This window comes from Temnothorax curvispinosus, unplaced genomic scaffold (assembly GCF_003070985.1).
Source record: "Temnothorax curvispinosus isolate PA1 unplaced genomic scaffold, ASM307098v1 QBEX01014331.1, whole genome shotgun sequence".
NCBI classification, from domain to species: Eukaryota; Metazoa; Arthropoda; class Insecta; order Hymenoptera; family Formicidae; genus Temnothorax; species Temnothorax curvispinosus.
In genome coordinates this window covers 245,613-262,485 of record NW_020224111.1, presented here as the reverse complement: position 1 = coordinate 262,485, position 16,873 = coordinate 245,613, and the positions used below count along the sequence as shown (strand labels likewise).

Here is a 16,873-nt window from a genome sequence, read left to right as displayed (position 1 = left end):
TTAATATTGCTTCATATAAACGGAATGAAGCCCGTGTGCGTCGAATTAAAATTTAGTAATGATAATATTCAATATTAAGATTACGGAACGATGGGCGGTAAATGTCGAACTATCCTGCGTAACAATATCAGGGATACACGATCGACATTAACTTGGAATATATTTGTACTGTAACTGAAAAGTAAACTCACCGCCGTGATACGAACTTCCACGGTGCGGCGTATACATGCCATTTTGACCCTCTATACAATGAGTTGGCGTATAGTACTGCATAGGATGTTGCATATAATTATTGGGGGTACTGGGGACATGTACCGGATGACAATGTATGCATCTTCGCGGTGTCTCGGGCGGAGCCTGCAAGCAAGATGAATTTTCAACGCGCTTGAGTGGGGAAAACGGAGAGCGCAATGTAGAGCGCTTCGTGTAGACAATCGCCCATGTGTTTATTATTATTACCACGAAATATATCGTTCTGCTCTGACATTGCTACGTAATATTGCGCAAGATTATTTGTCAAGATATTAATAACAATCCACACGATTAAATTATGTATAAATGTACGTGTAAATATCATAAGCTAGATTTATAGCGTCATATCAGGAGAAGATAGTATCAAGTTTAAAAACAATTTATTACCTTCGTACACAAAAAATAAGTCTTATCTTCCAACGGGTGGAAATAACTGCGATATTGATACGTGTTTTTTTAAAACTGAATATTGAAAATCTCGAAATATTGTTCACGTAAATATGAGTTGTAGCACTTGTAGCAAACGTTTTTTAAAATGTTGATTAAAGTTATGTTTCTTTTCAATTCTGTATCTTTTTTCCAGAAAAGAATAAAAGATTATTCGAATATTTGGTTCATTAATCTGTGAAAATCGATAAACGAGCATAAGATTTGCAAAATTATCAGGACCCAAATCGATCGCACGACGTAATCGCGTGCAATAAACGGACGGCTTCATTCGCTCACCTGCATGGAGTGTTGCGAGCGCAACGATCTTATCGAACCGGTCGGGTGCAAGGACGGCACGCTGCCGCCGAAGCTCATGGCTGAATTTCTGCATCCTCCCGGGGTGGACCAACCGCCGCGCACGCTAGCCGTAGTCCACCCCATCCCGCTTCCGCAGTCATCCACCAGCATCTTCAAAGCGGGCGGTACAACGCCGCGTTTTATGCTCCCGACATCGCCGGCATGTCAACGATCAACGTCAATTCGACGCTCGATGTCCCGTGTACTCGTGTCACGTGTTATCCCCGTCGTAATACGGCGGAAAAAACTAAATTACATCTTTCTTGCCCGCTGTCAAATTCCCTGGAGCACGACTTCCGGGTTGGACGACGTTAGACGGGTCCCGCTGAGCACGAGGGTGAGGTCGTACGAAGGCAGTTGTTCGACGATGCGTTCGACATGCGGAGGGTATTTTCCATTTTCGGTCTGCAAGCAACGTGGAACGCGCTCTGATTTGCTGTACCAGGTTATCGATAATTATATTACACGCAACGCATACGTTGCGCGTAGATTGTTCGAATTTATCTCCCATTCTAATCGGATGCGCGTCATTTGCAGCGTACTAAATATAATTTATCATTTGAACGGTATATCTGATGCCAGACATGTCAATGTAACGCGTTATATACAGCGGGGGGAAGGGGGGGAGTAACAATCTTCACACTTTTTAACGAATTAAAAATTTTACCGCCCGACTTGGGTCCATGTAACATGCAAATATGTGTATCTCCGCGTTGCTTTAGTTATGCTGCGCTGAAAATCCTTAATTAACTTTAAGGATTTTACTTAACCTAATTAACGCGTTCACTTAATTAATTATATAATCATTTTCCGAGTGGAATTGTGATATATGCATTTCAATGCAGCCATTCACAGACATTCACTGTAATAATTTTTGTATTATATAACTAATGAGGATCATAAAACTGTCATTATAAATTTAATGATTACGTTATTGTGCGTTTCAGGAGTCAAAAAACAACCGATGCAGGTAAAGCATTAAATAACGAATATATATATGCATCGCGGGTAGGATTTGTTCGATTTGTACATGAGGATTTATAGCGTGAATGTTTTATGCATGTACTCATCCGAGGGAAGAGTCGATGAGGATAAAATTGTTATTGGATGCATATCGGACGTGCACGCGCAAGTTATTCTGCTTGAAGTTATTGGCATACACGCCAAAAACACATTCCATTTCGTCGATCAAATTCAATTAATTTCCAACCATCTCACGATATTAACTAATAATGCATCTTGCAATGCACCTTCAACAAAAAGACCTTTATCGATTCACGAAAATTATGCGACTCGGATTCGACATAATCGTCAATTAATGTTCACGATACTTTGCGAAAGTCTTATGTTAAGACGACAGTCAGGAATATGGTTGTAATTATAAATTCGAATTAAAGCTTAAAAATGCAACCATAAGATCCCATAAAACGGCCGACGTTGAAATGTTAAAATGATAAAGGTCCTCTGGAATTTGTATGCGCTCTATAAGACCTTGTTGCCGTACCGCAAAAGCATAACTCGCGAAAAAACTGTTTTCAGTCGGTTGAGAAGATTAAAATCATCCGTGTGTGTGCCGCCTCCAATCTCGTAACACCGCAGTAACCGTAGCCGCATTTCCACCGACCTAACTACATTGATATTCATGCGTTGTACCGCAGGTTGTGTTGTCTTTGTTTTTGAAACGTCTGTAGCACACACAGTCTGATAACAGTGGCACATGGTGTCCTCGCTAATTATAACGTTACCTACAATCTGGCACACGATCGTCGCCAAAAATAACAAATTTATGTTTGCACCTTGCAACAGAAGTCGATAAAAAAATTCATTTAGATTCATTATCTTATTTTTTCTGTCTAAAAAGGTGTAGCAATAATATTTCGAAAAGGAAATTTAATAGAAAGTCGATCGAACCGCTTCAGAGTTACTTTGATAGCAAATATTTATCGCAATAAATAGTCGCGTAGTATTTTTAATAAATATTTATGGTAGATATTTTTTCAACGTGTCTGTACATATCAATGCACCTTGTTGCACCTTGTAACAAAAGTCGCCGAAGTAACATATTTATATACTTCATTATTTTATTTTATCTGTTTAAAAGGGTATAGCAATAGTATTTCGAAAAGAAAACTTCTCAAATAAGAGATCGATCGAACTGCTTTAGAGTTACTTTGGTAGCATATATTTATCGCAATAAATAGTCGCGTAGTATTCTTAATAAATATTTATAGTAGATATTTTTTCAACGCGTCTGCATACATCGATATGAATGATGGACGAATAATGAATCGCATCGATATATTCCGCGGTAGACTATTCGTACCTACGTAGCATATCGGGTCATGACGTTGCAATTTTTATCTTGCAAGATTTATGTCCTCCGTCGCACGATACTGATCCCTCGACTTGTGCCCCATCGCGAGCTCGATATCATGACCGCGCGGCGTGTGTGCAGTGAAGTCTCGCAATAAGAATAACAACGTTGAAAACAGACCGCAGATTTGTATTCGCCACCGACGTCCGGCGTATATTTTCGCTCTCTCGTCGACGACAAGCATCGGAGCGCCCGGAGAAAAAGGAGGAAATTCCGTAACGGCCGCTGCCTTAAGAATGCCGCGGTCGTAAATCTTCTCGCAAAGCAGTATTTAATCGGCGTCGCTAAACGGATGAAACTCGAGGAAAACCTGACGCCGCGGCCGGCAACGCGTGTTAACTCCTTGCGTCGCTATAAAAAAAGAAAGAATTCGCGCGCCTAACCGACCTAACGCGACCGTGTTAAGTTGTAAACCTGCCGTATTTTTCAACGATGATCTCAAAACGTCGTCTAGTTCCTTGTAATCTAACGTAATTTCAATTACAATATATCTGTTATCTTTCAGATTAATTCAAAACTTTTTCTCGATTAAACTTATTTCATAGAACGTCGGAGAAATAAGAGAAAAATTAATTTCAACAAACTAATTTAATTTTTTGAATGAAAATGTTTAATCTTTGCCGAAAGAACTATGTGATCGCGTCCAGACTTGAAAACACAAATAAAATTCAGTTGACGAGACAATTCCGTATTGATTTTGGCTAAACAAATAAACTTCAAATAACTTCCAGAATAGAATTGTCAACGGTATAAGCCGTATTTCAAACTTCTAATATATTTTCAATAAAATAAATCGTTATCGCACATTTATTGTTATATCCTTATGGTAGATATATATATATATACATATATATTTCGTGGCCTGACATATTCCATTATCTCTCACATACGATTGAATTAAATTTATATAATATAAAAAAAATTGCACGTGTAATCCGTTAAACGTTAAATAAATATTGGTTCGTTCATTTATTCATTTAATTCCAGGATACGATTATTTTAAATGGATTTAAATATCGCCTAGCCTGATTTCACGTACCTCTGCACAGGGAAGGTTAATATCGTGCACAATCTTATGCAGAAAACAATAAATTTCAAAGTATAAACAAACACATTCATGCCATTCATTGTTGTATTCGCCGCGTAACGAACTGAATGTAGGACAAATGAAAAGCGTATTTCATTATAGTCGATGCATAACAATTGTCGAAATATGTATTCGGCGCAGGAACAATAACCGAGTTCTAATTATAACAAAATACATTTAAGACAATGGTAGGGCCCACCTTCGTAAATATGTTTTGGATCCTCGCGCGCGATGGCAAACTAATATCGAATAACATTATTAATTAGCGGCAAATGAACACGCGCAAAAGCGTATCGCGAAGCAGGTTTGTTTCCAGACAAATATTGCACTGCTGTGTAATTATCATTTATGCATGCAGCCACGATATTAACCAGATACGCACAATCGCTTTATTACATGACCTATGCTTACATCGCTTACCGCTTTTGTTAAGTTTCTTCATGCGTGTAATAATACAGCCACATGTAATACAAACAGTGTATGTTAATTGTACAAATCTTTGTCCCCTTTACCTTTTAAATATTGTTCAAAGATTATTAGCACAATTTCCCCGAAAAACTCGCGCATTTAGTTTAAATTGAAGTCCTTAACAATATATTAAATTATCCGGCAAACTTCTTTAATTTTTTGAATAAAAACAAAAGTAATTCAGGAAAAAAGCAACCTCCTACATAAAAGTATATATAATTGTAATAGAAATCATATAAAGTCGTGGCAATTCTTTTATTTGGAATTTAATATTGCTGTGTATTATATTAGTGAAAATATCCTTTCTTCTCTCCCTATATGTCTTTAGAATTACATTACGCAAATCTTTCATCAACGACTTGTCGTCTACCAACACGTCGGAAAACAAAAATAAAATGTATTAAGCAGTTAAAATGTCTCGAAAGCAGAATATTTCATATTGCGCCCCGGGGGGATTATTTCCCGGGGCGCGAAGGATTAAGACAGTCTGCGGTCGGGCGCGACGAAAGGATGCGTGTTGACACACGGGATACGGAATTCCGGCCTAGCAAGAGGCAAGAACCAGACCGATCGCGGGTGGTGGTCCGCGGCAGTACGTAGGAAGGCGACAACGGACGATGGAGGCCAAGTCACCGGGTAATCCTACTAGATTGAATCCACCCCCTCCCCCTCCCCGAGCACGAGCAATCTGCGCGACCACGGAGGATGGTTGTGTAAACGTGGCCACGAACCACCGTTCGGATCATCATCTCGCGCCCTCTCGTCTCCAACCCCTAATTTTCTATGAAAACATCCGCGCGCGAGTGGGTGGGCGTGGACGGGAACAAAAGGTATCGCCGTTACCGTCAAACCCCCTCGAGCCTTTATCCCGCAACCTGGAACGCGAAATATCGTCCGGGTTTACTCGGGTGACAGTTGAGACGGTGCCAGAAGCACGGTTGTTTCGCAAGCCGCGCTCTGCGGATCGTTTAGGGATGCGCGAGGACGTTTCTATATACTTTCTATTCATGATCAGAGGAAGATCCCTTCCATTTAGGTATCACTTGTTCCATAAACATTGGTTAAGATTAATTAAAGGTGATCCTCCGAATCTTTCCGAGGACACAATTAGGAGGGGACGGTGAATCTGTTGGACCTCAGTTAACTTTAATCAATGTCTTACGTAAGTTATTCGGCAATTCGTATTATGTGTATAATGTATTAACCATACTGTATCATTGTTAGCAAAAGAAAAAATATTTGAAAAAAGTAATGTGCAAGAGTAGAAATGTAATTAGATTCACGTTATAATTAGGACACTTTGGTTTGTCAAATAAACCGCGATTATGCATTCTATGTAAATATCCCATTTACAAAGCATTACATAAATTCAGCTATTAATTATAATAATTATGTTATACCAATTTAGCTATTAATTATTCCTGTTATTGTTAACTACTTATCATATTGTGTTTACGGCTTAATTAATGTAGCAACGATAATCGTTGCTGCGAATATATGTAAAAAAAAGACTGTCGAAATTAATGAGATTAATATTCGGGGTATATTATTTTACTTATGTAAAATAATAAAATATCTTTTATGGGACAGGTAATGTCCAAGTTATCGAGAAGACAAAGGTTGCTTTGCTTCGTACAAACGCACGTGCTTCATTTCGTGTTCCAGCTAGGTTGTGAGATAAGAGCTTGGAAAAGATACCTCAGCAGGACGTGGACGTGCACGGCAAACTATGATTTGTTAATTAAGTGAGATTTACAACCAAAACTAGTTGAAAAACGTCCCGTTCAACTGTTCAAGATGAGACTCGTTGCGGTATTAAATATAACACTTCCGTAATTGGGGTAAAATGATAAAAGGGCGCATCAAGCTGACCCGACGTAGCCGCAACGCGAAACTGGCACCTTGTCAGCTGGAACAGTTAAAACGGTGAATGCTGTTAGCCGCAAACCGTGTAGAAGCTCTTTAATTTAACTTGCTCGCCATTAACTGAAGGATATCTCGTACTCGCAATCCCGAGCGCGACGACTACGAGACATTTCGTGGCTGTAAATCATCAGTTATACCGAGTTCCAAAGCGCATTAGACTGATCAACAGACCGGTCAGCATTCACTCTTGCGCGATTCTTGCACCGATAAACGGTACAAGCTTCCTAAAACGAATGAAAACGAGATCTTCGATCAATCTCGCCGATATTTTTCCCACCCAGCTAATTGGAAGATTGAAAGTATTTTGATACGAGACAAAAGCGATGAAGTTGCTTTTAAGGAACTCGAAAAGCGCCGCGTGTCGATCTAATTGCAAGATTTATGATCGATTTATGTTGTCGCGCGAGTTAGGGTCGATTCAGACACAGCCGTGCCGTACCCGTACCGTATCCGTATTGTTAACATTAGACAAAGATGGAGACAACATTAGACAAGGATGGAGACAATAGGTATCCTTGTCTGATGTTTCTGTTTCGTGCACGGTACGGATACGGCACGGCTGGTCTGAATCGACCTTTATATACTCTCGTCGTTTTTCCCAACCTTTTGCCACCACGGAGAAACAAAATCGTGACACGGATCCCTCATTCTTTCGTTAAATATTTGAGCAAGCTATCACACTGCTATTTATTCGCGATATGTCATACCGCGGCAATCTCCGCAGCTGATGCCGAAATGTATTTATTGACCGGCCGGAATAAAGTAGCCCATTGAATCACGAAACATCTATTTATCACAGATCACCGCACGACTCGACACGTTTCCGAATCTGGTCGATGTATTATGAATATCTCGCCGCTCGTGGTTGCGATTTAATATACCTACGTCAACTGCGGTTAAATATTCACGAGTGGTCGTGAGTTTTCCGATTGATTGCTCATAATATCATGCAGATTAATTACTTATTCGATGAGCATGCTGTCATTTGTTTTTATTACTTTTTATCGATTAATCGATCCTATTCTCCACCTTGAAAATTAATCGTTGGAAATATTGGAAGAGCAAAATTGTAAAAATCGATGAATCCAAGTTCGACGTTGCGTTATACATTTTTAATTGTGCACGAAAAGAGTAATTTTTATCAAATGTTGAACACGTTTCGTTAAGTAACCAACGTCAAAAATATTTGAGAGCAAATTATGAAACATTATTAAGATCTGCATGGTGCTACGTTAAAAAACATGATCCTAATGGCGGGCTGTAGCGGGGTGAGCTCGGATCTCCGCGCCAATGTATTAATTGATAATCGCCCCGGTTTTGCACAGGTCGACGCTTATTGTTTTAACAACGTCGACGTTTTTACGCGCGTCCGCGTTTTTGCACGCGTAACAACGACGTACAAATAAATCGTTTTTTCCTAACTGGTTATTAATTCGCGGTAAGCGCCCCCTCCCCCCTCGACACCGCGACAGCGATCTGTTTGAGCGCGCGGTGTTTTTACTACCTTGTATAAAAGAGCATTTAAACGCGTCGCCCGGGAAATCGATATTCGTTATTCGAACAGGAGCGGCGCGTCCTGTTCTCGATACTCATCTTTTTCAGCGTGCCAATCGATGAAACTCATGACCCATATCCCATCGCCGAGTGTATATTATACTCGATGCGGTTAAGACACGTAGATTCTAATTGCCGCGCGATGCGCGCATTTTATTCATCCCCGTCGACTTGGCCGGGTATACATCATGAGCTCCGGGGATGAACCACCGGCGAAGTACCGGCGATGAACTTCGACCGATATCGACTTGCAAATTTCAAGTGAAGCCCCGGTACAGCTGCTCGCGCGCAAAGGAAATCGGAGCTATTAAAATTGCATCGAGCTGTGCGGAAATTGGAAGAGATGTGTGGTCGTTGATCTGCGTGGATAAATTTTTCCCTTAGAACGCTTTCGTTTCTCCAATAATACGATATACGCGTGAAGCATATATAATTGAAAATTAAAAATATATTGCAATCGTATACGGCAAATGAAATGGATCAAGAGCAAAATGGAAACGATACATATTTAATTAATGATATATACATATTTGATCAATGGTACAAATATCATTCGCGTGAATTATCAAGAAAATACCTGGGTATCAAACTATTATTCTTTGATCATCGTTTAATGTGACTGAGCATCGAGATAAATATTCGCGCCATTTACCACGACCATAGCGAACATTAATTGTATTATTGCAAAATACTGCAAATGTTAAATTTATCCAATATCCTAATTACATAGTCCTGGCGACCCGTAATCGATAACGGAATAATAAACAGTCGCGCAGAGATCCCCGTTCGATATCTCGCTCGAGAGACGAGGTATTTTCGGTCGATTTTATGATGCTACTGATAAACCGCGATACCTCCCTCAAAGAAAACTGATATCTCGCTGGAGCGCGTTGCAACAGACAGGAATGCTCCGCGGAAGATTGATGTACACGCCACGAGAGTATACGCGGTATAGCGCTCTCGAAGGCGAGGGTATCAGTGCTATCGCTAATCACAGGCGCATCTTCGAGATTGGAGTGTTCCTAAAGGGCGAGTAATTAGGTCGTTAAACCAGGCGCGAACGGTCCAACACATCCCGCCAAGACCATAAGGACATCGGTGGCGGTGGCAGCGGCAGCGGTGGCGGCTTTGAATGGAGGCGTATTATTGATTTCATCCCGCGGAACCCTCTTCTCCCACGCTCCTTTCCGCCTACAGGATGTCCCAAAAGTCGCGAAAAACACTGCCGACGACGCGTATACTATCGACGCGAGTGTCGTCCAAGGTGGACGCGAGTGCGTGCTCGGCGTGCGCGAGAGTCTCGGCCGAGGCGTGTACGCCTTCAATGATATGGTACATGGGCAGAATCGCGGGGTCAGGAGTGCGACGTGACGGCATCGGAATTACATCCTGTCCCACGGTTTCCGTAGAATTTATATGTTTCAGAATAACACGCGTCAAAAGAAAAAATTTTAATTAAATCGAGATTGCCTCTGTCCCTCCTCCCCTCACATTTATATCGTTTCAGCGCTTCTTCTTTCGCTGCTGGCGCGTTTCAAATGTCCGTTACGTTTCATCGGAAAGAGCCCGCGAGATACACCGACGTGAATATAACGGCGACGGGCTTATCGATGGATACACATCTCGGGGAAAATTGATAAAATGCCCTCGACGATCCCTCCACTCATCGTCAGATGGATAGAATGGTCGGGGACAGGTAAAACGCCCGCTGTCAGTCCTGACGTTATTAAGGCGGGTTTATGGTTCTCCTACATCTTCACGCTTCGGGAACAATTCGGCGTTTCTTTCCATATGGTTTGGTAATCGCGTTTCACACCGGGCAAATTTTCATATCTATGCATTATATACGTTCGGCGTTTTGGTTTCTTTTCACGAAGAATACAATGCGCGACGCAATTATAAAATTAATTAGATTCATCACAAGATTCCCTTTTCGTTTCTTTTTTTCTTTTATTTTTTTAATAAGTTAATAAATTAAAATATTTGCAGTCGTATATATGTATATATAAAAATTAAAATATATAATTTAAAGTTAAATTTATAAATTTCAATCTGACAGATGAAATTTGAGGTTGCTAATAATTTTAGTCTCCCGTTTGAAAATGTTTGCTTTTTAATTAATTTTATAATTACGAATTCGAGAAATATTGCAAATATATATTAAAAAACATTTACTGACGCCAATGAAGTAAAATATTGCAATATAAAATTAACAAAAATATATTTTTGCAAACGTAACACCGAGCTAAAAGCAGCTGAAAAATGGAATAAAGAATTTTTTAATTTCTATTTGTTTCAAATTGAAAGAGAGAGGAGAGAACTCTTTGTCACCATAAATAATGAATATATATAATTTAATGAGTAGTATAATTATATATAACTTCTCCGACATTTCGATAACAAATGTAAATGATTGAAATTTGTATAGTAAAGCAAAAGATTTTAATTTAAACACACACAGAAACACCGCCAACTTATTTTCTGCAATTTTCAAATTAACGAGTTTTGTAACTACGGATGTATGCAGGAACAATGTATAATTAATTGCCACTCTAATTGGACTAAATAACTCAAATAATTTTATCTCGTACAACATTTGGTGACACTGTAACAGTTTCACAACGTCGAATAATTTAAAAGTAAATACTATAAAAAGTTAGGTATAAAATCATTGTTTTTTGTATAAATAATGCAGTGCCATGTTGATTATCCTGCTCATCTGAATTGAAAGCTATTTTTGCAAAATTCTACGAAATACGAAATATGAAACAAACATATTTCATTATTTTTGAAAATATATTTAGAAAATATATTTATCTTGTTCATTTACGTCCAATATTATGATTATTCCTGTTGATGATATACAATTTTCCAACTTTTCCGCGGTGAATACGCACAGAGATAGATAAATAAAATATGTTTAAAAAACATTTTTCATTCGGTAAATGTGTCATGTTTTGCAAATATTATTTTTAACTGAGGTTACACGTATAGTTTGGTTGTACGAAAAGATCGGAGAGAGATAGAGGTTATCGGATCCGAGATTATTCGAGTGCGAATAGTAGTACGACTTCGGTTAGACCACTGACTGAAGATTCCCACATAGTGAACAAACAAGTCGCTATTTGTCTTCCGTCGTCGTTCGCGCTGTTCATTATCCTGTCCGTTCGTGGCCAGAGGGAACGAAAGAAAAAGTAGAGACATGCGGGCAGCTCGACGACTCGGAATTAATCTGATTGCCCTTCGATCTTCGCGCGCAGCTGAACGCGATCGAATTATAATTGTCAGTTCGGCGGAAAGAAAAGAAACACCGATGTTCTTTGTTAATATGCAAATTTTGCTGGTATGGGGGAAAGCGTATTTTACTTTTATGCAATTTCAACGAAATACGCAACTGTACGCAAACGAAGTTTTGAGAACAGTGCCTCGTTAAAATTTGCTTATACATAACAAATTATATTATACAAGTGAGTCGCATGTTTTTAAATTTTAAATAAGGCAACTTTATAGCTACGGTAAACAGGCCGAGGCACACAATTTTCATGTTATCGGCGAAAGAGAGATATAAGTCTTTAATTGGTAAAATTCAATTAAATTTGAGATCAATTCTTTATGTTATTAAGCTTGCAAATAAAATTAGTTTGTTTTATATGGTTTTCAAATAATATACGATAGGATCGCTAAATATTGTTCTTAATTTAGAAAGGAAAGATCAAATCTCTCAAGTGAGTTCTGGGTTAAATTGAATTAGGTCAGATAGACCAACAGGCGTTATTAATTCTCAATGGCGAGATTGAGTTAGCGTGCTAGACCCAACTGTCTCCCCGGCTCTATATCTCGTTAATACACACACACACACACACACACAAATCCTTAAAGCAATCGTAAACGGGAATCAGTCTTCAAAGGTGATAAACGCAATCGAGCGAGCGCTGTCGAATCGAACTAGCATTCGGGCGTTCTCTCGCAAATTTCTACCCGTCCTATTTTTTAATTCGATTCCCATCCCATTCCTAGCCAACTTTCGTCTTATCCGGCGATAGATCGGGAAAGTAGGAAAACTCTGGACGGTAGGCACCAAAGAGATCAGCAGGCCGAATTAATCCGATAACTCCCAGGTCGTCGCGCGTTACGGCTCGATTTTGCGATCTCTCGGCGCGTCAAAGCTCCCTTGGACTTATTAGGCGCCGATGCGAGAAAGCAACTTTCGACCAAGTCCTTTCGGGCAACTAACGGGATGTTCCATCCACATTTCGGGACACGAGGCTGCTCCTTGCGACCTATAACGTTGATGCGCTTCAGCGGAATAAAGGAGGATGGGATAAACAATCTCGTAACACAGACAAAGTTATTAAATGTTATATACTTTTCGCGCGCTTGCTCTCTATATAATAATTTAATTCGAAGCGCACTATGCAGAACCTCGGTACAGCGTGTGACAGCCTCTTTGGGCGCGGGGACTATACCGCGCGTAACTATATATTGTTCATAAACTGGACGATGCTAAGCAGAAATGCGAATTCATCTAAAATTAAAACAAAGTATGAGTTGTACGTGGTAAATGAGTCGGCGGTACGGGACTCAGTCCCTTAAGCTTCATTTATTCAAAACTGCTACTTGGCGGGTTCACTCGTTCTCGTATAATTCGCAATCGTTTTGCATATTGCGGCAGAAAAAGAGAATATTTTAACCGTCGAGTCATCTCGTTACCGCATATTATATATGTATTTGTTTTAATAGCACGTTAAGCCTAATGTCTGTCGAGAGCATCCGTGGAAATCCCGCGATGAACCATTAAAATTTTAATTGATTGACGATTGATCGAGATGGAAGACCCGTTGCGAGCGCCGCTGAGCATCGAAGAATTAAACGAGCTAATTGCAGCTCGATGCAAATGTACCGAGAGACTCGCTCGTCATGATTCGCGTGCACGCGGATACTCGCGTTAAACACATTAATTAGGCGGCCGATCGATGCTGCAGGCAAAGGGAATTTTTGAAGAATGCCGCGCAAATATATTCGAACGCGAATCTCGAGCTCTTTTGCGCGTATGTCGAAAAGGAAAATCGGTCGTATTCCATTTGCTTTGCGCGAGCCTGGCGAGTGCTATTTAATTCAATTATTGACGCGCGTACCGCGCGTATTATGAAATACGCGCGGTAATTGAGCAATTTAATGGCTCTCCGCAAGTACGTGATATAATCACTAATTCTACATAGAGGTGACGTGAATAAAAAAGACTACGTAAAAAAGAAGCTGAAAAATATATCTAAGCAGAAATAGCTTTGCGCTTCTTCTTTTTGCTCCAACTAATTTACATTTTTCGTAACTGCATTATGTATAGAGAATTTCCTGCTCCGATGTTGGAAATGTAGTTAACAAAACTCATTTCGCGTTGAGTTCAGTCGAAAAGTTAATATGAAATTTAAGCAGAAGGTATATCAATCAAATGATTATAATTATAAATTACAAAAGAGATATATCTAAGGCTAGACTATTTTACAACAAAATTTTGGGACTTTGAAATAAAGTAGTACAGGATCTGGAGACTGGTATTTTGTACATAAATCCGCAGATAAGCTTTAAATTCTCTCCCAGCAAGCATAATAAAGAGCCTTTTTATGCGGGGAATGCGTTCGGCGAAGAGATAATCACTTCGCGTCATAAATCATGATTGCTCACGGACACAAGACAGATACGTATGAATGATGCGATACTTTCCACAGATTATAGCCCGTTGATGCTCGCGCACGTTTCGGACGGGCCGCGAATTTCAGCCTGTGTACCGAACATTCGATCGCCCGTCCGCAAACAAGACGTCGATCCTGCCTGTGTCAACGCACGGAATGGTGCTTCTTGTTAACTATATCGTTGCAAAGACGGAAACATGCAAATTCAAAATATATAGCGATCTCCCAACAGCAGGGGACACCTTCGTATATATTACTATATACGTATACATTAAGATCCATAATTTAGATCTATAATAATTTTCAAAATAATCTTCAATTCATTTCAGAGTGCAGAATAATATTCTATTTATAACTTTATATGCAGTGTAATATGCGAAAAACAATTGGAAAACCAAAATGCACGCGTATATGAAAATACAATAGATCCGCATACAATACAAATACGTATATACAAACACGGATTCGTATAACACGAATCGTATAGCAACGGAAAAAATTGTAATATTTGTTTGTTTTAAAGTGAAATTAAAAATATTTCACTATTACATCTTTAATATTCATTTTACATTTCTCGTAATAAAACCTTACATCTTTTATAAATATGTGTTTCCATATGCATACATAATCCATATATGTATAATCTATATGACTCGTATAACATGAATTCATATAACACGGAACGCTTCCCTCGTGTTATATGAAGTCTACTGTATATGTTAAAATATACATATACATCAAAATGCACAGCATAAAAAAATTATAAATAGAAATGCATCAGATTTCGAGATAGAAATCTGATGCGAATTACAAGTCGCCTAAAACGAGCTTTATTAATCGATGAACTTTTAACGAAATGTGATTACGTTATTACTTTTGAAATTAATAACACTGCAAATCCAAGTATGTTATTTTTACACGCATAAAAGTCTAAAAATGACATTTAACTGAAGCTCTTTTTACATGTTTCTTAGATGTTAAATTACATCATTTAACACGCTTAATCGTAATAAATTAAAATTTAATACGTTCAATCGTGTTAAATAACGTGATTTAAAACGGCAAGAAATGTGTAAGATGAGCTTCAGCTAAAATAACACACTTGAATTTACAGTGAAGTCTTCAGGGTTTATTTTCGATCACAATAATTTTCTACGTCGATTGAAATCAACAAATTTTCATCATTTCTTAATATCAAATTTTTGTTTAATGTTATTTCCGGGAAAATTATTTCACGCGATACGAGGAATATTGCCAAAATGAAAATTAAACATTCAACATTCAATTTTCGGATCAACGTATTTTAATCATATCAATATTGGTACACCGCGATACCGTCGATGGTCTTTACAACTATCTTTCTTGCGATTCCAAAAGACTATGTGACTTCTTCCTCTGACGGTATGCGAACGATGCTATTCATCTACCGGCATTGTCACAGCTAAGACAAAGGTAGTAGACCATTAGTAAAGTAGCGGTTACCAGCGGAAACACGGCGGAGGGAGAGAGTATGAGAAGAACTAGACCATCGAATTGATGTCTGCTGTATGACGTAGTATTTCTACTGCGGTTAGTAGAGAGAATAATGTAAAGGCCTTCCGAGAAGATGTATAATGATCGTTTCAGACCGGGTATAACTACCTTTCTTCTATCATAATCAATTGTTCGATTAAGTAAATGTGAAATTTTTTATTTTTATCTTGAAAAGTTACCTACATTCACTACAGATACACTTTTAAATGTTAACGGCGCTGAAAAATCCGTACACTCTAATGTGTTAACAAGGCCTGCTGGGAATACCGCTTGTTTCTGACGGAAAATTCACCCGTACATTTCTGCCCGTACAATTCGACGAATCGAAGGTACAAACGTGCAAACCGACGCCGCCGGTCCCATTCCGCGGCTTTTGAACGCGGTACACTAAAACGCAGTTATGCCGATCGCTGCTGCACCGATCTGGCGTAAAAAAATAGCTGTCGATACTTGTTGATGGGAGTTAAAGGGGAGATGGTATCGCGATTTGCGAACTCAGCGGATAGATTCTAACGCGAGCGCGTACTTTCCGTTAATCCTCGTTCGTAGTATACGGTAAAGCCCATTTTCCAGCTGTCATTACTAAGTCCCGTGCATCCACGATACCCCGCTGGGACGATAAATGTTGAATGAATCGTAAATAGTGCTGTAGCAAAAGGAGCTCTTTGAGCGCGCTCGCTCGTATTTCATTGCTCGATCTCGTGCACGTAATTTTATTTCAGCTTAGATTTCAGAAGTTAACGATCGCCAATAAATAAAGAAGGACGACGCGGTGGAAAATGTAACTGTCGGTTCGTTAAGTAGAATACAATACGAATCATGCAACCGTTTACATCATTACAACGATGTTCGGAGGAAGCGTATAGTTATACCGCGCAGTTGCATTGGCAAACAGGTGGATACAAATTGTATCAATAATACAAGCGAGTCGGCAGCGGAAAAATAATATATCTTGGTTTTAGCTTCAGTAAAGTGCTACTATCGATTGGATATATAATAATTATGGTTACAGTGATCGTGAATATTAATTTAATAGCTCGAATAACATTTCGGTTTGAATTAAGTAAACATTCATAACGTTGTAATTATATAGTGCCACATTAGAAACTGCTATATGAAACAAAGTAGCGGCGGGAGTTTTGTCAACATAATATTATCCATTTTGAAACGGCGATATAAAATAAACACAGAGTATATTAGAGT

General features: G+C 39.1%; 1 protein-coding gene across 2 annotated transcripts in view; it reads right to left on the bottom strand.

The window, feature by feature from the left end:
- Positions 1-16,873, bottom strand: part of LOC112464594 (monocarboxylate transporter 4-like) — a 69,657-nt gene that overhangs the window by 32,341 nt on the left and 20,443 nt on the right. For both annotated transcript variants that reach the window (XM_025031680.1, XM_025031679.1), the window contains 2 exons: positions 979-1,443; positions 192-357 (listed from right to left, as the gene is read on the bottom strand). In XM_025031680.1, the coding sequence (XP_024887448.1) occupies positions 192-357; positions 979-1,149 (337 nt within the window). In that variant the 5' untranslated portion in view covers positions 1,150-1,443. The remainder of the gene's footprint in view (positions 1-191; positions 358-978; positions 1,444-16,873) is intronic.